Genomic DNA, 22,012 nt, shown 5'->3' with positions numbered 1-22,012 from the left:
GCTGCAGCTATTCTTAATTCTAGTAAGTAGTAACCGTGTGTTACTTACGAGAGCCCTCCTATTAATATTATGGAAGAGAGGGAGGCAGAAGGGCGTCATGGCTTACGTCTCACAAGTCTCGCAACATTTGTCGTTTCCTTTTTTCCCGTACAGCCCATCTTTCGCCATGTCCTTTCAGTTCCACTTATCTTCCGTTTTATAGCAAGGTAGACGGACAACGAGCCCTATTACAACTTTACTTCCACTACCTTATTTTTTCCAACAAACGTGGAGATTTTTTACAACTTTACTTCCACTACCTAATTTAATTGCTGATTCAAAAATGGAGTTTTTTTTTTTTTTTTTTTACGCGGAGTCCCAATGTTTTGGGTTGCATGAACTCAACCTTTTTAGCAAGAATTGGCAAAAAATATATTGACCTTATCCCAATAATATAGATTCAACTGTGTCAACCGCATGGCACTAGTTTCTGCACAGACGGGATCCTCTGTCCAATTTTTTGTGTCCAATTTCCTGTCCAACACAAAACTATGTAGTTCCACTTATTCTTGTGGCTGACATGACACATAAAAATAAATGCCTGTTTGGCTCCATTATACTTTTGGATCTCTCTTCTTTTTTGAATTTTCTTTATTTACATATCTTTATTACAATTCCCAAAATCCTATTACTACCATAACAATTCTCAAGACCTGTTGCCGTGAGCGTCAAGAAGATTTGGGACTTCTTTGCCGATGGTAAGAAAAAAATAATATTCATCTGCACAATTGTTTCTGGCTGACTTACAATGTATCAGTTGTGGATGTTCCTTTGCTTGGCATCAATTTATAAGTTTTTTATACCGTCTTTCGTCTATGTAGTAGGGACCCATGAAGGTATAATAGGTCTGTTGTCTTTATGCCGTCTTTTTCTATCTGAAAATGTTAAAACACAATTTGTTTTCCTTCAAAGAAAGCGAGAAGGACAATTTGTTTTCCTTCACCAATTTTTTAGATCATTCTTTCCGTTAGGCCCAGCTGCAAATTTTGCTTTGTACTTCCAAGGATTTGATTAGCTGCAAATTTTGCTTTGTACTGATTTGATTGTCTCTTTGTATGTCTCAAATTTTGCTATGTCTTTCCGTTAGGCTAGTGGTTTGCTTTGGAGAAATTCACCTTGAATGGTTACAATTTGACAGGGCTGTTGCTTGGTGCTTGAGCCAAACAGGCATTTATTTTTATGTGCCACGTCAGTCACAAGAATAAGTGGAACTACGTAGTTTTGTGTTGGATAGGAAATTGGACACAGAAAATTGGACCGAGGATCCCGTCTGGTTTTTGCACTGACTAACTGGTCCTAGAACTGCAATTCGATCAATACCCGGAAATGTACATACTTGACATCTATTGTCTTCCTGCATTTAAAGATTTTCATGATTTTTTTTTCCAAAAAAAAAAAAAGATTTTCATGATTTCACTTTTTTAAAACCTCCACTTTTTCAAATACTATGAGACCGTAACCAAAACATAAAAAGTAAAATCAAAGAACTGTAATTTCATGGAATAATCAGTTGCGTAGACTGTACACCTCTCCCTCCGCTCAGTACGTATACTTTCTTGTTTCTTCCCCTCCACCTTAATATTACACGGACCTTCTTGCTATGCCAGCGGACCTTATTTATTTGACTTTAACATGCTCATATTGATAACTCATAAGTGATCAATTGAGAACGTATTATTAGGTTACGTTTGGATTACTATTTTTTAAAGTTTTGTAAAAAATTTTGCGACTATTTTGATGAATGATAATTCATAAGTGATCCATTGAGAATGTCTTGTTAGGTTGCATTTGAATTGTTATTTTTTGAAATTTTTATATAAAAATATATTGTTGCAATTTCATATACGTGAAATAAAAAGTTGTTTACATTTAAATTACTATTTTTTGAGATTTATATAAAAAAATATATATATACTTATCAATTTGACCCTGAATAACATGCTCCGGCCATTAGTTGTTTAACTCGATCATAAGTAGGAAGCCCACAAATCTAGACGCCCGTGACGTGGTTGACACGGTATAATTGTCGGCTATCTTGGATTTAAAACCCCTCCAAACAAACTCTCATCAATGTTACGTCATGTACTCCAGTGGTCTGGCAAGAAGAACATCAGGCAGCAGGGCACATTCTCCTTCGTTTAAAAGGGTTGTAGGACGTTTGAAAAACTGAGGGAACAAAACGTAAGATCAATATGTTCGTCTGTTTGAAATGAACAAACGCACGCCAGAAAAGGCGACGGAAACTGCAAACTCGAGTCTGGCGTCGTGGGTTCTTGATGGCCGACATTGGTTGGAACTGGGAACAGATGACCCGTGCTCCAGACTTCCGGTTTAGCAACTAGTGGATCCGGAGTACTCCTTTTTAGCCCTTGACAACAGCAACATGGCAAAAACTTGTGTAGACTCGGTCTACTGGCTCACCTGTAGACCGAAAGGTACAAAACTTGTCACGTCAACGTTTTTCATCCTCACCGCTTTCTCCTCAAACACCCTTTCCTGACATTCTCCCCAAAAAATTCACCAATTCTTTTTCTTCCCTTATCCCCCCATTAGCAAGTCATGAGCCCATGTCCGGGTATCCATCACTTTTGATGTATGATATCACTATCAGAATTGCACTGCTTAGTTAAGTGGGAGTTTCTTGATTGAAGGTGGGAGTTTTTCTGCCTGGAAAGGATTTCTCCAAGTGTTTCGCACGATTGGGACTGATGAAATTCACAATCTTCCGTTGCACTTTTTATACCGTTATCTGTTTCGCTCTTTATTATATTATTATTTTTTATTTATAAATATTATTTTTATTTTTTTAAAAAAAATTTAATAACTATTAATTGATTAAAAATTAAATACAATAATCTCAAAAAAAGTAATATATAATAAAAAAATTAAAAATACTGCAAAAAAATCATTAAAAAATCTCTTTTTTATGCATTTTTATTTTTTAAATTTATTAAATTTATTAAATTTTGTATATTGCTCAATTAATAATTATTTAATTTTAAGACAATAAAAAGTTATATATATAATATAATATTGACGAAGGAAAAGCAGTGATATAATAAAAGGCGAAGCAAAAAGTGATACAAAGGTGAAATAGAAGATCCGTTGCAATGAAATTGGTTGTTTGTTAGGAATTTTACCGGTCAGCTGATGTGGCAATTGCCGAGCCACTCGGTTCACAAATGGGATCGTAGACCGGATCAACCCAATTTTTTTGCCAATCTGAGTAGTCACATCGTGGCGCACCAACCAGCAGCCACACAAACGATAGGGACGCGAGGAGCAATTGGACTTGGATCAGTCATGAGTCAGAGATGGTGGCGCACATACGGACTTGCCAGAGTGAGTGTCACTGCCTCCTGAGAACAGCACGCGGACACCGTTAGTAAATATATTATCATTATTATTAGGTATATAACACATATATAATTTAAAATTTATTTATTTATCATCTATTCAATCATGATAGTATATGCATCGATAGTAATAATATATATAAAATTTGTTCTTTTAAAATTATGTTCGGTAATGATACAAATTATGAAAAAAGAAAATACAACTATTATTATCACAGTCCATAACTCAGTTTGGAGTTACGGACAATTCTAGACCAGCTTGTCCTGTTAATTCTCCTAGTAATTCTTAAAATATTGAAAAATGCAATTTTGATTCCTTAAGTCGCGGACACAAATCATCTGATCTCCGCCATAGTCTGCCCAAATCCCAAGGGATCCCTGCCGTGGAGACGACGACTAGCTTATTCACGTTTGGCGTTTTCTTTTTGGCATTCTTTCTCCTTTCTTCGATGGAGACAACAGGAAATTTTGCAGCCAATAAAGAAACATGAAAAGAAAAGTGGGTAGTCCAGTTTAGTTTAATTCCATCAGTGGCTAATATATGAGATGAACGCAGAGGCAGAGGTTGAATTAAAAATGGGGAGACCATGCAAGGTTCGCGTAACGTGGTTTGTTTTGTTGTATTGGCGCGTTCTGTGATTAGAGTGAATATTGAGGAAAAGTCGTATGAAAAGTTACAGGTGTCAGTGACCCCAACCACTGTCCCACGGACAAAAGGAAGAGCGTTGAAAAAGATTTGGTGGCTTGTGCGATTAAAATTTAAAAAGCTAAGAGAGGTTTTATCTTCTATTAAGGGTATTTTTTGGGATAGAGACGGTTAAATTAAAGTAACGATCTTTTAAATCCTTATACGAATCTGACCCTAGAACAGTGATTTAATTTTTTTTATATGAATTATGGAGCTGCGGAGGCCCAAGATCTCTCGCTCTTTTTTTTTTTTTTTTTTTTTACTTATGACTCAAACGTTGTTGACTGGTGGCCAATAAAATCAATTTGATTCTAAAAGCCAAAAGAAAAGTAAACATTACGACCACCACACAAAAAAAAAAGTTTTAAAGTTTTATTTGGATGCAAGTTAAAGGATCAAATATTCTTACTTGCGTTATAAAATTTAGATTTTTCTGAAAATACTGTTAGAGACGGTGATGGTTCAATCGCTTTCGGGTTCTTTTTGAGTCTTTTCAGGTCCCCCTTTCATTAATATAAAGAAAGTGTAAGTTTATCGTGTTTCGGAAAAAAAAAAAATCATTTGTACTACTTTGTGCGTTAAAAAGTGAAAGCTACTTTCATATTTTCAAAGGTACAAGAAATATCACTCCCGACCAGCCAAATCTAGTAGGGTCAAGTTTGAAATTTAAGGACTCGCAGAGTTATCTGTTGTTACTACTTAAGGACTATTGTTACTACCTCCCACAATTGGCAAGTCGGTTTTTTTTTTTTTTTTGTCGCAACAATAACATTTGTATAACACTTGACTTCCCACCCTCGTCAAGACTTAAAATGTTTTGGTGGTCCCAACAACCCATCACAATAGTGTTACCAAAGGCTTAATTGTGGTGGTACCACAATTATGCTACCACCACAATTATGCTATTGTTGAATTGTCAATTGCAATATTCTGTTCACTATTTGTGGATTAGATGTAATATTCCCAAAAAATTAAAAGAAAAAGAAAATCTTGATGTCCACATATACTCTTGGAGAGTACTTTTTTTTTTTTTCTTTGGAAGAGTACTTATTCACGACAAAAAAAAAAAGATGTAATACACACGACAAGATGCAGTGAATGGAGTTATTTTAGGCTTAAAAAAAAAAGAGAGTTCTCTAAGAATTTTTATTTTAAATAATGTATTTTGCAACAAAAAAAATTAAAATACACCATGTTAAAGAATGTAACCGAGTTTGTGCCTTGCTACAATTTCGAGTGCACATTAGGTTCAAAATTATAGCACAATCCGATTAAATTTCTATTAGGGAAACACAGGCTGCTCTATTTTTTTGGGGGGGTCGTATGGCATTGAAATTGAAAAGGTTTAGGCCAAGGGTGTTTTCTGCGTCCGTTGACAGAGAGTGATACAAATGTGGGGAGTCCTACATATTCTTTTTTTCCTCTTTTTTAAATAGAAGAAAAGTGAGAGTTAAGAAGCAGGAAAGAAAATAAAAAATTTAAAATGCAATAATATTAAATTCTAAAACGTGAGTTTTCTCATCGCCAAGGGGTGCAGTTGCGTTGCCAGATTGTGTTTGGTTGGTATCCCGTCATCGAATAAGACAAGTCAAACGAAGACACATGTGATATCATAATCAACATCGGCAGATGACGCATGGGCTGATGAGAAAGACGATACAGATCCTAATGATTGGAGGGGTTCAGCAAAGCAGAAGAAGCAAAATGGCAATTGACTCTAAATCTCAGCCACAAAAACCAGCCACCATATATACATACACCTTTATTTTTGGCCTCAAACACATGCTACCGCAGTCACGGAATGACAAGGTGATGATATTAAAGAAATGTTCTAGTTGAGTAAATTCTTCATACATTATTATTATTAGTGTGTAATTTATTTTGTTTGTACTACTAATAAATTTAGATGGTGCTATAAAGTATGAATTCAAATTATACGAGGATGACATGCATCCATAATTATCAGTGTAAAAAAAATTAGTTTGTTTGGATAGTGACTCCAATCCACCTTTCAAATGCTACAGTAATTATTTCAAATAATACTCTATCCAAACAAAGTAAATATTATATTATTAGTATATAGAAAGTTAATTCTGCTTTTTTTTTTTTGAAGATAAAAAAAAAATATATATATATATATATACTCCTTGTTAACGCCTTGGACAGGAAAAACGACGAGAATATGTGGTTTATTTATGTCTTGTCAGTCCATTCATCGTTTCTGTCATTTTCCGGGTGTGCTCTTGCTCCAAAAACTTTATGTGGCCTCCCACCAAATTACTCAATTAGACAGCCAAAGGAATCCTGCTCTTTGATGATGGCACATATTGCAAATCCGTATATATTCCTTACTTTACTTTCAATGATGCTGATGATGATGATGATGATTGCAAAAGTTTAGTGGCCGCCGGATAATTTGCTCAAGAATCAATCAGGAAACACCGTACACGTGGCCCATGGATCGACGAACGACCGTAAGCATTTGGGATCAATACTTGGATGATGAATCACGTGACTAGCGTTTATTATATTATATCATCACCATATGGACAGACAGCCTATTGAGTCTTTAGGTGGTGAACTGCCAAGCAAGCACCTTCTGTTCTGCCAACAAACTGCATCAGTTCAGTTGGGCAAATTGTAAATTTTTAGTTGGAGGAGGAGCAAAATTTGAATGAAAACAATCGGAAAAAACAAAACAAAATACTATTATAAAAAAAAAAAAAAGGAAGTGAACTTTCGCATCTCTCTTCTATATATGAATGGCAGCTTTTGAAGGGACATGGTCAGAGAAAACGAGACAGCCCACAATTTTCGAGTCCATATAAGAGGAGGATCCACCGACACTGGTAGTCATGGATCGGGCTAAGTGGCCGGGGGACTCCAGGTGAGCCCAACTATCCCCATGTGAGTGAAAACGCATTGGACTGAGAGTGCGGTACCATATGCTTGAGATGTTGCACCATCGGTGTCCCTGCTATTTTAAATTTTTCCCATCCCCACTCACGACGGAAATCTTTACTTGGGAGCGTCGAAACCGAGCTGTCTACTTTCCTCTTGGATGATTCCCGCAAATCAGCAACGAGTCAACTGTAATTCTACTCACTCGGATTGAGCTGAGTTCGCTGTAGTCCGATCGCTCTTCGATTGATTAATCGCTCAGAAAAAAATAATAATAGTTAAACAAGTAAAAAAAAAAAAGAAGAAAATGCAGACTAAGGTCTCAAATGCTAATCGGCATTCCGGAATAGTGATTCGATCTCGGACTTCAACGATGATGTTATCCATGTTCGCCACCTTAGCTTCCTTTTACGTTGCCGGCAGGTGAGTTTCATTTTACCACGAGTCAAATTCTTCACTGAATTAATGTGATTTTTCTTCGGCTAAATTATATAATTTTTGTCTTTTTTCCCTGTATTTTAGTGTTTCTCGTTAATAATCTGAGGCAAATTTGGATATTAGCCTCAGTTGTGAGCAACAAAAAATTACCAAGTATGAGTGGATCGTAGCGGATCCTAGGAAATTGTTGTTTAGCTGAGATGATCGCGGAGCAACTTAATTTCGATGTTACGTTGTATAAATATTTGTTCACAAAAACACCTTCTTTAAAGAGTGTACATGTTTTCTTTTTATTCATTTGTTGTCATTAAATCGTGGATACAGATTATGGCAGGATGCGGAAGAGAGGGTTCTCTTGACAAAGGAGCTTGATAGAATTACTGGGCAGGTACTTAATCTTTTGTTGATGATGAAATTTGCTCCATGAATTGCTGGAATTGTTTAATGGATGGTATGGCCTGTCATTTATTGTCGGAATTACCCTTTTCGGTAAGCTGTCACGACAATGCCGATCCGCTGGTGTAAAAATCAGAATAAGAATATTTTTTGTTGGTTCAAATGTGCAAGTGGAGATCAAATGTGAATTGCTACTGACAGTTGCTTTTGCTGTCTAGGGACATTCAGCAATATCAGTGGACGATACTCTAAAAATTATTGCTTGCAGGTGAATAAGATGATTGTTGTGACATCATCTATGTCTACTATTACTTACAATTCTAATGAAAATATCCTGTTCTCAGGGAACAAAAGAAGAAATTGTCTGCACTGGAGATGGAACTGGTGGCAGCTAGACAGGAGGGATTCGTTTCCAGTCACTTGCCAGAGAAAAATAGTATTTCTAATAAAAGGCCTCTAGTAGTGATAGGAATACTTACAGGATTTAGTCACAAGAGCAAGAGAGATGCTATACGCAAGGCTTGGATGGGAACTGGTATTTGTTACAGATCCATCTTCGTTTATCTATGCACTTTTAGTAGCTCTAGTTTCTGAGGCTCTTGTACCCATTTGGTTTTTGTGGATAGAAGTAGGGCTTAGTTCTGTCAGTATTAACAGTGCGGCGGCTTCATGGTCTTGTCTTGTCAATCATCTATTTCTAGGGTAGACCAAATGAATTCACGTATCAGATGGACCTGTTAAAAGATTGGAAGAACAAAAGATCTAGATGATTTATTTGGCAGACTCTAAAATACTATAGCCCTGATAAGAGGTTCTACTTTTGTATTCTCTGAAGGTTGCCTCCCTGTTAAAGGATTGGAATACAGAAAATTAGAAGCATAGACGTGATTATCGGTGTATAGCATCTTCATTTTGCACCTGCTAAGTATGCACTCTCTGAATTCAGCCCCCCCTCCCCCTTTCCCCCTTCTCTCACACATTCTGGGAGAGGAAAAAGACTGTCGTCTTGTCAAGATGTTCCAACCTGTCCAAGAAGGAAGATATCAGTGCCATGATTTATTACCTAAAGCTTAATTATATATGTGTGTTCCTGGATCCACTTAATCTTCATGTCACTCCGTTGCAGGATCCATTATTGGAAAAATCCACTAACAAATCATATTGCCAACATGGAATTTTTTTGGTGGTCAGTTTTGTATAATTTCTTAGGTCAACTTCATGGGCTCAAAGGGCTGACTTTATTGATGTTCAGATGTCAGTGTTTATACTCTTGATCCTGGATTCCTTCTAAAAGGATTTTCATGCATGCTTTTGTAATCTCATGTCTGAGATAATGTAATAAAATAGAAAAGGGAAAAATATAAATGTTCTAAAATTTCAGTAATTATTTAAACCAAACAAAGTATTACCATTTTTTTTCCTTTTGATATAGTTTATGTGACGTTTTATCATGTAAGGCTTTTATAATAATTAGCTTAAATGTTCACATTTATAAGTTTTCTGTTATGTGGATTTTCAGTTGTAATTGTTTGCGTAATCCTACATGTTATACCTCTTTGCAGGTAAAGTGTTGAAAAAGATAGAGGATGAGAAGGGAATAATTGCACGTTTTGTTATTGGGAGGAGGTATCATTTCTTTTGTTTTGCCATTTTTCATTTCTTTTTCTTCAACTGTTCTCTCTTGGAAGTCATTCTAGTGGTGGCTGTGAGTCTGCGATTTGAATTATCTTGCAGTTCTAACCGTGGAGACAGCTTGGACAGAAGCATTGACAATGAAAATAAAGAGACCAATGATTTTCTCATTCTTGTATGTTACATCAACTCATTGATTCTTTTCAGAAATTACTTGTATTCTTACATCTTGTTGTCCCTTTTTTTTGGGTTTTTCATAACAGTCAGTATACTATTTGGTTGATGCTTCTTGCGCATGCATCACTTATGAAAAATTTTTTTTTTTTTTTGGTGTTCGAGGGGGGGGGGGAGGAGAGAGGAAATGTTAGCTATTGGTTAGATTGTGAATGCATAATGACATCTTTACTTTTATTTTTGGCAGGAAAACCATGTTGAGGCACCTGAGGAACTGCCAAACAAGACAAAGTCATTTTTTGCTTATGCTGCAGAAAATTGGGATGCTGACTTCTTTGCAAAAATCAATGATGATGTCTATTTGAATATAGGTAATTATTAGACAAAACTGCAGGCAAAACTTTCTAGCGTTCAGTAGATCTTACTTTAAATGTCGGCATACATATTTTGTTGGGATGCTAAACTTGCATTACTTAAACATTGATGTGGCCTTTGAATTTTATTTATTCATCTTTTTCTCCACCCTGTTCTTCATTTTCTCAACTTTTTTAGAAAGGTAGTGGTGGGAAGGCAGAAGTTGAAAAGGGGATGGGACAGTGTGGATCACACCCTCATTGTGAGACAAGATACTGTGATTCTAACCATTAGGCTATGTTTGTACTCATGAACGCCTCACCTTTTGAATTCTATAATGGGGCTGAAATAATTTCAGATCAGGATTGTCGCTGTCAAATATAAAAGGCTTTTCCTACATTTGTGCTGCAGATGCATTAGGAAATACACTCGCTGGATATGTGGACAAGCCTCGTGTATATGTTGGCTGTATGAAGTCAGGCGAAGTGTTTTCTGAACAGTGAGTGGGCCACAAATTTTGATTAGTGAAAAATGGTTTCAGAACTGAGTGGCTACAGATTTTTTTTTTTTTTTTAAAACTCTGTTATGAGTCTGTATTCATGGAGTTGTCTTGATTGGAACTTTGGCAGGAGCCACAGGTGGTATGAACCAGATTGGTGGAAATTTGGGGATGGAAAAACGTAAGTTGTATCATTTATTACCTTCAATATTGCTAAAAAAATTAAATTACTGCTGATAATATTATTTCACTTCTCCAGAACTTGCTAGGTAAGAGAGTTTACTAAACATCCTTTATAATGTGATTATATTCTGCTTGCTTGTCTACTTCCTGTCTCTACTGAGATGAAATTCCATTTTCATTTTGGGAAATTCTCTGCTTCACAAATTTTGATAGTGACATAATGAATATGCACATTAAATAGAAGTTTGAGATCTTTTGCAAATTTATGATGCTAATATCCTTTTCTCTCTGTAACGGAGATGAAAGCTTCAGTGGTCTGTTCTTATTGAGGAAGCGATAAAATTTGTTTAAGTTTTTCGCTGAACTTTGAGCTCAATTTCATGAATGATGCATCCTTTCTGGGTCAGAAATGTTTTGAATGTGGATACAGAAGAAAATAGTTGGGTGTGTGGGACTGTGGGAGTTAGCGATGCACAGACAAATAGGATTGTTAGTTAACTCCGACTTCATATTCGCTGAAACGGAATGCTTATATGAAGAATCAAATCCTCTTCAACTTTCTATACCAAGCAGTGAAACTCTAGAGTTGTTAGTGTGATTGGTTTATGCACATGTGCACAAGTGGCCTTACTAGTCATGTAATGGGTGTGGAAATAGTTTTTGTGCTTTTGCTAATTTCCTATATAAACAACATTTTACTTCTGTTTCCACCAGGTACTTTCGCCATGCATCAGGTGAAATGTTTGTTGTATCCAAGGCTTTGGCTAAGTTTATCTCAGTAAATAGGTAAGCTCTTACGCTAAGTTGTCTATATCCAGAACAATCCAAATACTGAATACTAGTTCTTTGGCTGGTAGATCCATTCTTAGAGCCTATGCTCACGATGATGTTACTGTTGGTTCTTGGTTTATTGGTGCTGATGTCAAATATGTAGATGAGAGGAAGTTTTGCTGCTCATCTTGGTCAACAGGTCTGCGCCTGTGTACCCTAATATATTGAAATCGATTACTACAGTGTGATTTTTAATCTTTCTTGCTACTGGGACCAGACTTGAATGCTGCTTGATTCTTGCAGGAGCCATATGCTCGGGAGTATGATGTGGATGTTAAGGAAAAACAAAAAGAAAAGAATAATAATGAAATGGTCTGACATACTTGATGGATTTTGAAGCAGCCAGTTAGCTACCTGCATAGAAGGTCGGAACTGGAATATAGTTCTTGTGGTTCATCATGGTAGAGGGTCTTGTAGAAGAAAGGAAACTGTCTTCGATACCGACGTCTTCATGCAACATTACCGTAGCTAGGCATAGAATATTAGGATCGTGCAAGTTGAAGAGTGTTGGTATTCTGCTGGGCAGTGCCAGTAGCTGAATGCAGATAAAGAAAAGGTTAATTGGAAAATGATTAAGCAGTGAGATGAAGGTGGGAAGTATGATGCCTTTTTTCCGATCATCGTGCATTAGGGGTAGGGGGTGAGCAAATACGGTTCGTACCGAATTCAAATTCAATTCGGTAATTTGAAATCGAATATTTTTAATTTGGTAATTTGAAATCAGGTATTTGGTAATTTGGTACAAATTCGATGCATACCAAATTCACCGAATTCTAATATGGTATGAAATAGTTAATGAGATTATGAAATTGGTAATAACTGATTTCGTATTCAAATTCGGTAATTGAAATAGGATACCGCATTACCGCATTTGAATACCAAATTGGTATATAAAATTATATAATATATAGATAAATGCTATTTAGTATTAGTATATACTACTAATATATTATTATATTATATAGGTAAATGCTATAATTAGTATATGGTATTATCATCATATCATGTACTTATAATAATAAAAATATATAATAATGTACAATATATTATTTTAGTATTTGTTAATTGTTATATGACTATAATAATACAAATATATGGTAATACATAACAATATAAGATAACTACTTATTATTTTATACATGAGTAACATGACTAGAATTAGATAATAATTAATACATATCTAATTAATACATATATGTATAATACTAAATATTAAATAATAAACATAATTAGTAATTAGAATTTAGATATTGGTAATTTGATACATCATTGATCATTCATGTTTGAATTACTGAATATTTGAATGCGTAATCTATAACTTGCAAGTATTAGTGTGCTCTAAATTTATATTACATATTTAACATAAAAATTCATATTATCTATTCACTAATCTTAAGGTTTTAAATATATAGACAAGACAACTAAGCAATGTAAGTGAAAGCGTGTGAATTGCAAATCAATGTATTAGTGTATTGACTTTTACAATAACATATGTAAGTAAATAAGTTTTATTTTAATTTGAAATAAATTATAAGTTTGTAACTAATATAACTTATCACTAATCATTGTAATTTGTAAGTTTGTAACTAATATTATTTATTATTAATCATTGTAAATTATAAATTCATAAATTATCACTAATTATTGTACAGTCTAAGGTTTATTCTAGTTTAAATTAATCACTTTTTATGTGTTCCTTAAATCATAGACTAAGGATTCTAGGTATAAGTGATCAAATAAATGCCAATTAAATTAAACCACAAAATGATTAGAACATAAGTAATGTGTTAAATTATGAATAAATTTGGGGATCAAATCAGTAATAATTTTTAAAAAATTAGTTTTTTTTAATAGATGAATTCGGTCTATTACCGTTTTCGAATTTCAAATCGATTGCGGAGTGAATTCGATTATGACCAATTCGAAATTGAAAACGGTTTAGATTTCTATAGGTCTGAATAACCGAATTCATTACACAGAATTACCGCTTTTGCACCGAATGCACACCCGTAATTAGGGGTTCACGTTGACATAATCTTTGGGAGTCTCAAAGTTTTTTTTCCCCCTCTGGATATAATTGGTTTGAGAGTTATGTAAAATTATAAGTATGACATTGTTTATTTATTCATTTTTCATAATTATCACTTATGTACCAGCATTTGGAAAACCGGAATGCTGCTGATTGAGCACAAAGACATCATAGCAAAACCAGCCACTGTCTCAGTTACCTCTTACCCCAAAAAAAAATAAATAAATAAATAAAAACAAAGGGCTTTTTCTGTTACATTATTTAAATCAATTGACAATTTGTGCAGTTGTTCAAGTATTTTCAAAGAAAGAAGGTTAATAACTTTTAAATTTGCATCTTGCGAGTGAAATATTCAGAATCATAATCTAACTATATAAAAGCGGGAGTTGGAGAATGAACAGTGCAATTTTGGTCGAGCGGTTATCACGTAATTTTGGGCAACGTTGAGGGCAATTCTCAAGCGGCATTTTGGTCTTTTGCCATGTGGCTGGCTCTGGCTTTAGGAAGAATCGGTTAAGCGTCAGAAATTAGAATTGCCGATGCTATTTCATTGATTCTCTTTTGCTGGAAAAAGACAACAATTATTAAGATGGCTCTTGGCATTACATTTCAATAAAAAGGTCTGGCTCTGGCTGAGGCTTGTTAGCTGTATTATTGTGCTATGTGGTGCTACAGGGGCTAGGACTCACAAAAGAGAGCTGTACCTCTACGCTCTCTATTGTAAGTAATGCCGCGGGCCTTGTTTTAGAGCTCTGCCATATGCCCTTTTATCTTCTCCAATACAACCCACCCGGGCCGCCTCACCAAGAAAACCAAAAAAAAAGAAAAAAAAAGAAGAAAATCTCTGTCAGCCTCTCCAATATATATATATATATATATATATATATATATATATATATATATATATATATAATCTAAATATATAAAAGGGAGAATTGGATAATGAATAGCTCCATTTTGGTCAAGCGATTATGCTGTAATTCTTGAGCCAGAGAGAAAAAATAACAAGTCCAACATTGTCATCATATAAGTAAGCAAAATCGGTTAAGATGCCATAGGTTTCAACTAAAAATGGTTTCTAATTCTATAGCTTTTTCAAACGTACAATTAGAAGGATATATATTAGTCTATATAATTATTGGAAAAATTTTAATTCCCTTATTTTTATTATTATACTTTTCATTCTATATATATATTCTATAAACATGAGCTTACTTTTGTCTTCTATGTGTGCTACATAATGAGTCTATTTCCTTTTTAAAAGAATAATTAGTTTGTTATTTTACTAATATATCCATGTTTAGTGTATATATAATTATTATAAAATTTTTTAACATATTTGTTTTCTCTAATGGCTCTACATTGCTGTAAATTGAAAAGCGATATTGTGTGCTAATATTTTTACATTATTTATTTAAACATGTAACATTAATTAGACTATTTCTTACATTTGAAAATTAAAGTACTCTAAATTTGAAAAATAATGTAATAATACATGTCTTTTACTGTGGATTAATGATCTAATATTAATGGAAAAAGAAATAGGCGTATATTTATTGAACTTAGTGAGTAATAGAGATATACATGTCTAACAATATAAAGGAAAAGTTTCCCTATGCACAGTGATTTTTTTTGTCAAGCAGTTATCCTGCAATTGTTATTGGATGTTAGGGCTATTTTCATCAATTATTATTTTTTTTTAACAGCTGCTATAGTTTTGGTGTATTTATTGGACATGTTGATTGAATTCATAATTGGCGGTATAAAAAGTGAATCCTATGAAAGTTGATTTTTTATGGTTAATTATTTGCTTTTGAAGTGTTCTGGAAATGCAAAATTACCAAGGAAATAATTGATAAATTGTTGTTGGCTTTAGTGACTTTAAAAATGGCCTTTATTACTGTGACATGAAATAAAATTGATAAATGTTCTGTAAATGCACAATTATTGAGGAAACAATTAATAAATTATTGTTGGGTTGACATAGAATAAAATTGTTAAGTGTTCTATAAATGCACAATTATTGAGGAAACAATTAATAAACTATTGTTGGCTTTAGTAACTTTAAAAAATGGGTTTTATTATTGTGACATGTGGTGATTAATTTTTAGCAATGTCAAGTTCTATGGTTCAAGAGAAAGACAAGTCTCTCCCTAGTGAGAGAAAATTTCTCTCTATTTTAGAGAGAGGAAATCCCCCTGTTGTGGGTGTTCATACCTTTTACGCTTTCCTGCACTTTTCCCAACAAATTTCAAATTCTGTCCTATTGGTTTCTGGCGCCATGAGTAACGACCTTCCTTTAATGGAAACTTAACGTTTTAGCTGTATCCATTTATGGCAATGTACTGGATTTTAGTTTTTCCTGGGATAAGCGTTGGACGATCTAGGATGGCAGCTAAACCAATCATCCTTTTTATCTTTCCTTGAATAAGATGTTGTTTCTTTTCTTTTTTCAGTTTATTTGTTGAGTTCGGTTTGTGGTTTTGATTCCAATTCTGTGTGTTCTGTTTGTGTGTTTTCAGGACTGTTTTGATCTTGGATCTGTTTGGGGGTACTCAAAATCGCTGGATAATTCTGGCTGGATCTGCTCTGGGAACTTCCGGTAATCTCAGTAAGAGGTCTGTGGGGAGATTAATGGAGGGGATTGAGGAGGTATTGCGCAGGTTCAGACTATCAGAGGAGGAAAGAGTGGGTGTTCAGCTGGAGGAAGAGGAAGTGGCTGCAGGAGTCTTGGAATGCAAGTTAAGTTTAATAGGGAAAGTTTGGGGAGATAAGCAGGCTCACATTGGGGGGATTCGAAGCTTTGTGAATAATATGTGGTCTCAGGTAAAGGTCCTACAAATTGTGGAGATTGGGCGTAATTTGTTTCAGTTTATGTTCAATAAGGAGCAGGACATTGAGATGATTTTGAGTAAGAGGTCATGGATTTTTGATGGACAACCGTTAGTGTTACTACGATGGGAACCTGGTTTGGAGGAAAATGAGAAAATGCTACGTAAGACATTGATATGGGTACAGATCTGGAATATTCCAGTTCATTGGGCTACGAAGGAGGCTGGTAGGAAGATTGGGAGTATATTTCAACAAGTAAGGGAGGTGATTATTCCACAGAGTGGAGGTAAGGAAGGAAAACATTTGAAGGTTCTTGCTGAAATTGATTTGTCTATTCCTTTACCTAGGGGAGTTATGGTAAATAGTTTTGGAGTTAAGAGATGGATCGAATTCAGATATGAGAAGTGTCCAGATTTTTGTTTTGGATGTGGTTTAATTGGTCATGGCGAAAAAAATTGCGGCAAAAGAGGACTGAATACTGATAAGGCATCTCAATATGGGAATTGGATGAGAGCCAGCTATCCTAGAAGTCCAACCAGGAGGCCTAGGTCTGGAAACGGGAATGAGGATAGGGGAGAGGAGGAAAGTGTGAATCCGGATGGTAGGGATGGAGGGAAGGAGGGGGAACGGTTATTGCTAACATACACAGATGAGTTCCATAAGAAGGAGGTTTCTCAACAGGCTGGTCAGGTGGAGGTTATGAGTAGTAGGGGGATGATGAAGGAGGGTGGTGTGAGGAAGGGAAGGGGACCTGTTGTGACTGGGGAGGTGAGAGGGGAAGGGACACAGGGGATGAATGGTATAGCTGAGGGGGGGACACGGAATGTGGTGGAAAGGGAGGATGATGGGAGGCTTGGGGGGCAAGGGGTATAGCAGGGGAAGGTTGAGTTGGAGGGAAGGGTAGGGGATGTGGTTGATTTGATGTGGATTGATGGTTTAAGGGGGAAGGAAGATGAGGATAGTAAGGGGATAAAGGGAATAAATGAAAAGGAAGGAGAAATGGCAGTAAAGGGTGTGGAGGTGAGGGGAAAGGAGAGTAAACTGAGGGGAAGACCAAAAGGAAGCCATACAGTTGGAAAGAGTTGGAAAAGGTTGGTGTTGGAGGTGAGTAGAAGGAAGCTTCTGACTGAGACAAACAGTGAGGTTAAGGATAATGAGAAAGGGAAAAGGAAGGTAGAGGTGCTGAGGGGAAGGGAGGAAGTGGATCAAGCAGAGAAGGAAAAAAGGAAACGAGCTAGGAGTGAGAGTGGAGCTGGTGACTGGATGGAAGTTGCTGAGAGTTTGGAGTCCTCCCTTAATAGGACTCCAAGTCTTCAATGAAGGCTGTAGTGTGGAACTGTCGAGGTGTGGAGAGCCCCTTGACAGTTCCCCAGTTGAGGGAGGTCGTGAGACTCCACTCTCCTTCTTTAGTTTTTTTATCAGAAACAAAAAAGAAAAAAAGTTACTTGAACAGTGTGATGCAATGGATCAGGTTTGACAGAGTTTTTGTGGTGGATCCAGTTGGCAGGGCAGGGGGTCTGGCAGTAATCTGGAAGCAAGATTTGAGGGTGAAAAAGGTTTTGTTTACCAGCTTTACTATTGAGTTACTGATAAAGGATACAGAGTTTGGTTTTGATTGGTGGTGTGTGTGTGTGTATATGCTAGCTCAGATAAAGGGATCAGGAGAGAGCAGTGGAATGTAATTCACAGAAGAAGTGTTATCTGGGGGGAGCACTGGGCAATCATGGGGGATCTGAACGATATTACTTCTAATGGGGAGAAATGGGGAGGGAAGTTGAGAGCTGAGGTTAGTTTTCAGGATTTTAACTCTTTCATTAATAGGAATGAGCTGGTGGATATTGATTTTGAGGGGGTTCCTTGGACATGGTGTAATAATTGGGGGAATGAAGGAGAGGTGAAAGAGAGGTTAGATAGATTATTGGGAACCAAGGAATGGGTCAGGAAGTTGGATAAGGTAAAGTGCTTGCATGTGGAAACTGAGGCCTCAGATCACTGTATGTTGGTGGTGGATACTAATCCAGGGGGGAAGAGGAGGAGGAAAAGGTTTGTGTTTGATAGAAGATGGTTACTGAATAAAGATATAGAGGAGGTGGTGGGGAAAGCTTGGGGGGAGCGCCAAGAAGGATCCAGACTTTATAAGGTGCAGTGTAAAATTAAAAAAGTAAGGATGAATCTTCTGAGCTGGAGCAGAAGAAGGTTCAGTAATGCTAAGAAACTGATAGAGCAGGTGAAAATGGAAATCAAGGAGGTGAAGCAGAACAGGCTCAGTGGTTTTAGGATTAAACTTTTGGGGTTAAAAAGGAAATTGGTTTCTGCCTATAAAAAGGAGGAGTTATTTTGGAGTCAAAAGGCAAGGTTAAAATGGTTAAAAGAAGGGGACAAAAACACTGGGTATTTTCATGCTACTGTGGCTGGTAGGAGAAAAGCAAATAGGATTAATGTACTGAAGAAAAGGAGTGGCGACTGGTGCAGAAATGAGGAGGAAACTAGTGAGGAGATTCTGAACTACTTTGAGCAAATTTTTACTACTGATAATCCTGAGGAATTTGCAGAAGTGTTGCAAGGAATCCCACAGACTATCTCAGCTGAGATGAACAGGAAGCTCACTGGGGCAGTTTCAGAACAGGAAATTTATCAGGCGGTATTTTCAATGCACCCAAACAAGTCTCCTGGACCGGACGGTATGACTCCTTGCTTTTTCCAAAAGTTTTGGCATATTGTTAAATTTGATGTAGTTCAGGCTGTTCAAAGTTTCTTTCAGTCTGGTTTTCTCTTAAAATCTGTTAATGAGACTCTGATCAGTTTGATTCCTAAGCTTGCTTCTCCTATTTCAGTCACAGATTATAGATCTATTAGTCTGTGTAATGTCTCTTACAAAATCATTGCTAAAGTGCTCATTAACAGGTTTAAAAGTGTCCTGAATCATTGTATTAGTGAGTCTCAGTCTGCTTTTGTTCCAGGCAGACAGATTCTGGACAATGTCTTAATTGCTCATGAAAGTGTTCATTTCTTAAAAAATAAAAGGGTTGGAAAGGATGGTTATATGGCTGTCAAGTTAGATATGTCCAAGACTTATGATAGGGTGGAGTGGGGCTTTTTGGCAAAACTGATGGAAAAGATGGGGTTCTATTTTAGATGGATCAAATGGATTATGGAATGTGTTACAAGTGTGACCTATTCTGTAAACATTAATGGGGAAAAAATTGGGTTTATTAGACCCTCAAGGGGCCTTCGACAGGGGGATCCCTTGTCCCCTTATCCTTTTCTGATTTGTGCTGAAGGTTTTTCATCCCTGATCAAACAAGCTAATAGTCATGGCAATTTAACAGGCTTGAGAATAGCTAGAGGGGCTCCTGGTCTATCTCATTTATTTTTTGCAGATGACTCTCTGATTTTCTGTAAATCCAATAGGAGGGAGGCAGGCCAGCTAAGGAGGATATTGGAAGTGTACAGGAAGGCTTCTGGACAATTGATCAACATGGAGAAGTCCTCTTTGTTTTTCAGCAGAAATGTGGGTCAAAGACAGCAGGGGGAGGTGCTGAGTGAATTGAGAGGAATGCAGCAGGTTTCACAGAGCAGGTATTTGGGATTACCTTTGGTTATTGGTAGATCAAAGAGGCAAGTGTTTGATTTTATAAGGCAGAAAACAATTAACAGACTAAAAGGATGGAAGGAGAAAATGTTGAGTCCTGCTGGGAAGGAGGTCTTATTGAAAGCTGTCATTATGGCCCTGCCTACTTATGTCATGTCCTCTTGTCTCCTTCCTAAAGTGCTGTGTAAAGAGATTTGTTCTGAAATGGCAAAGTACTGGTGGGGGCAAAAGGAAAAGGAAAATAAGGTGCACTGGTTGAGCTGGAGTAAGATGTCTGAAGTTAAGGCAGTAGGGGGGTTGGGGTTCAGGGAGCTTCATGATTTCAATTTGGCTTTACTTGCAAAGCAGCTATGGAGAATTTTGACAAATCCCAATCTACTGATGAGTAAAATTCTAAAGGTCAAGTACTTTAAGGGGAAATCAATTTGGAGGACAAGGTGTCAGGATGCAGATTCATGGTGTTGGAAGAGTTTGTTGCAGGCAAAGGATTTATTAGAGGAAGGATTGAGGAAGCAGGTAGGGGATGGTAAATCTATTAAGATATGGGGGGATAGGTGGATCCCAGGTTCTGAGAGTGGAAAAGTTCAAACAAGGAGGGGGGAGGGGTGTGAGCTACAGAATGTAAGTGATCTTATTAAAGGGGGCGTATGGGACAAGGAGGTGATTGCACAGGTGTTTGATAGGGAAGAAGGGAGGAAGATCCTAAACATCCCACTTAGTGAGGAACCTAGGAAGGATAGGCTTTTCTGGGCTTTTTCGAATACTGGGATGTATACGGTCAAGTCAGGCTACAGGATTGTAAAGAGAAAGAAAAGGATGTATGATGTTGAAGGGTCAGAGGAAGGCACTAGCCTAAGGAGGATAGGAGCAACTCAGAACTGGAACTTCCTTTGGGGGTTGAAGGTGAAGCATAAACTGAAGCATTTTATTTGGAAATGCTTACATGGGATCTTGCCTGTAAATGCAGTACTAAAGGAAAGATGCTCAAAGGGGGATCATGTGTGCAAAGGATGTGGGGAAGGTCCAGAAACTATTGAACATATGCTCTTTTTCTGCTGCAATGCCAAACTGATATGGAAAGTTGCACCTTTGAGTTGGGAGGGCTTGCAAGTTTTTAGGAATAAGTTTTGGCATTGGTGGGATGCTTTGAAGGAGGTGGCAACAAAGGAGAAGGGAGATGAGCGCATCAGTTTAACAGTAAATTTGCTTTGGCAAATTTGGAAATCTAGGAATGAAAAACAGTTCCATGAATATGGGAGGGATCCTCTGGTTGCAGTTCACAAGGCTGTAATGGAGTGGCAGGAATATCAGGAGGCACAGGAAGCGGAAGTGGAATTTGGGGATAGTGGAATGAAGGAGGAAAGGGAAGGTCAGGGTTGGCAAAGGCCACAGGAAGGATGGATAAAGTTGAACTCAGATGCAGCTCTGGATAGCAAGGGAAGTAGAGCAGGGTGGGGAATGGTTGCGAGGGATTGGCAGGGGTTGGTGCTAGGGGCGTGGGCTGTGCCATCTTCAAGTTGTTCGAATCCTAAGCAAGAAGAATCAATGGCACTCAGAATGGCTCTGAGGATGGCAGAGTTACAAGGTTGGAAAAAGGTGGTGTTTGAGGTAGACTGCTTACAGATAGTGGACGAGCTGCATAAAGAGGAAAGGACAGGATTGGATCAGTGGTGATAGAGGATATAAGGAGATTGAGGAAAAATTTTGATGAATGTTGCTTTACTTTCACTCGGAGAGTAAACAACTGTGTTAGTCATACGCTAGCCAAATTGACAATTAGCTTGGAAGTTTCTGCTGAATGGAAGGTAAACTTCCCAGCATGGCTGCATGAACTTGTGCAGTATGATTGTAGGGGCAGTTGCCCAGGTTGCTTGTAATATGTTTGCTCTATGAATAAAACATTGCCGTTTAGACCAAAAAAAAAAAAAAAAGTTCTATGGTTCAAGTGTTTAATTGATTTTCAGGATCCCCTATTTTTTGTGTCAATAATGATTAATACTCTTTGGGAATGATTCACTTTACAATTTTCTAATTATCCTGATCCAAATGCAAAATAACCTTATATAAT

The 22,012-nt window shown here is 36.7% G+C and overlaps 2 protein-coding genes across 3 annotated transcripts; both read left to right on the top strand.

Annotated features, from left to right (window-relative positions):
• The first annotated feature begins 7,155 nt into the window (after window positions 1-7,155).
• Window positions 7,156-11,908, top strand: LOC113724927 (hydroxyproline O-galactosyltransferase HPGT1). 2 transcript variants are annotated; one of them, XM_027247835.2, is made up of 12 exons: window positions 7,156-7,407; window positions 7,747-7,810; window positions 8,037-8,086; window positions 8,163-8,353; window positions 9,381-9,444; window positions 9,553-9,625; window positions 9,872-9,995; window positions 10,390-10,477; window positions 10,608-10,658; window positions 11,375-11,446; window positions 11,518-11,630; window positions 11,735-11,908. In XM_027247835.2, the coding sequence occupies exons 1-12, from the start codon at window positions 7,292-7,294 to the stop codon at window positions 11,755-11,757; spliced, it is 1,029 nt and encodes a 342-aa protein (XP_027103636.1). In that variant the 5' UTR covers window positions 7,156-7,291; the 3' UTR covers window positions 11,758-11,908. The 2 variants fall into 2 exon arrangements, with proteins under 2 accessions (XP_027103636.1, XP_071929455.1); XM_072073354.1 differs by having other exon boundaries at window positions 11,595-11,630; window positions 11,735-11,837.
• A 6,167-nt stretch (window positions 11,909-18,075) lies between these two features.
• LOC140036061 (uncharacterized) lies at window positions 18,076-21,618 on the top strand. The gene has a single exon (XM_072077339.1). The coding sequence runs from the start codon at window positions 18,076-18,078 to the stop codon at window positions 21,616-21,618; it is 3,543 nt and encodes a 1,180-aa protein (XP_071933440.1).
• The last annotated feature ends 394 nt before the right edge of the window (window positions 21,619-22,012 follow it).

The sequence above is a fragment of the Coffea arabica genome, chromosome 2c, assembly GCF_036785885.1.
Source record: "Coffea arabica cultivar ET-39 chromosome 2c, Coffea Arabica ET-39 HiFi, whole genome shotgun sequence".
Lineage (NCBI taxonomy): Eukaryota > Viridiplantae > Streptophyta > Magnoliopsida > Gentianales > Rubiaceae > Coffea > Coffea arabica.
Note: the sequence above shows the minus strand (reverse complement) of the source record. Positions and strands in the feature narration are given on the sequence as shown.

Coding starts and splice junctions, on each gene's coding strand:
- LOC140036061 (XM_072077339.1), top strand. CDS start 18,076: ATGGGGGATCTGAACGATATTACTTCTAATGGGGAGAAATGGGGAGGG.
- LOC113724927 (XM_027247835.2), top strand. CDS start 7,292: ATGCAGACTAAGGTCTCAAATGCTAATCGGCATTCCGGAATAGTGATT. Junction 7,811..8,036: donor TTGATAGAATTACTGGGCAG/GTACTTAATCTT, acceptor TTTGCTGTCTAG/GGACATTCAGCAATATCAGT. Junction 10,478..10,607: donor GGCGAAGTGTTTTCTGAACA/GTGAGTGGGCCA, acceptor GAACTTTGGCAG/GAGCCACAGGTGGTATGAAC.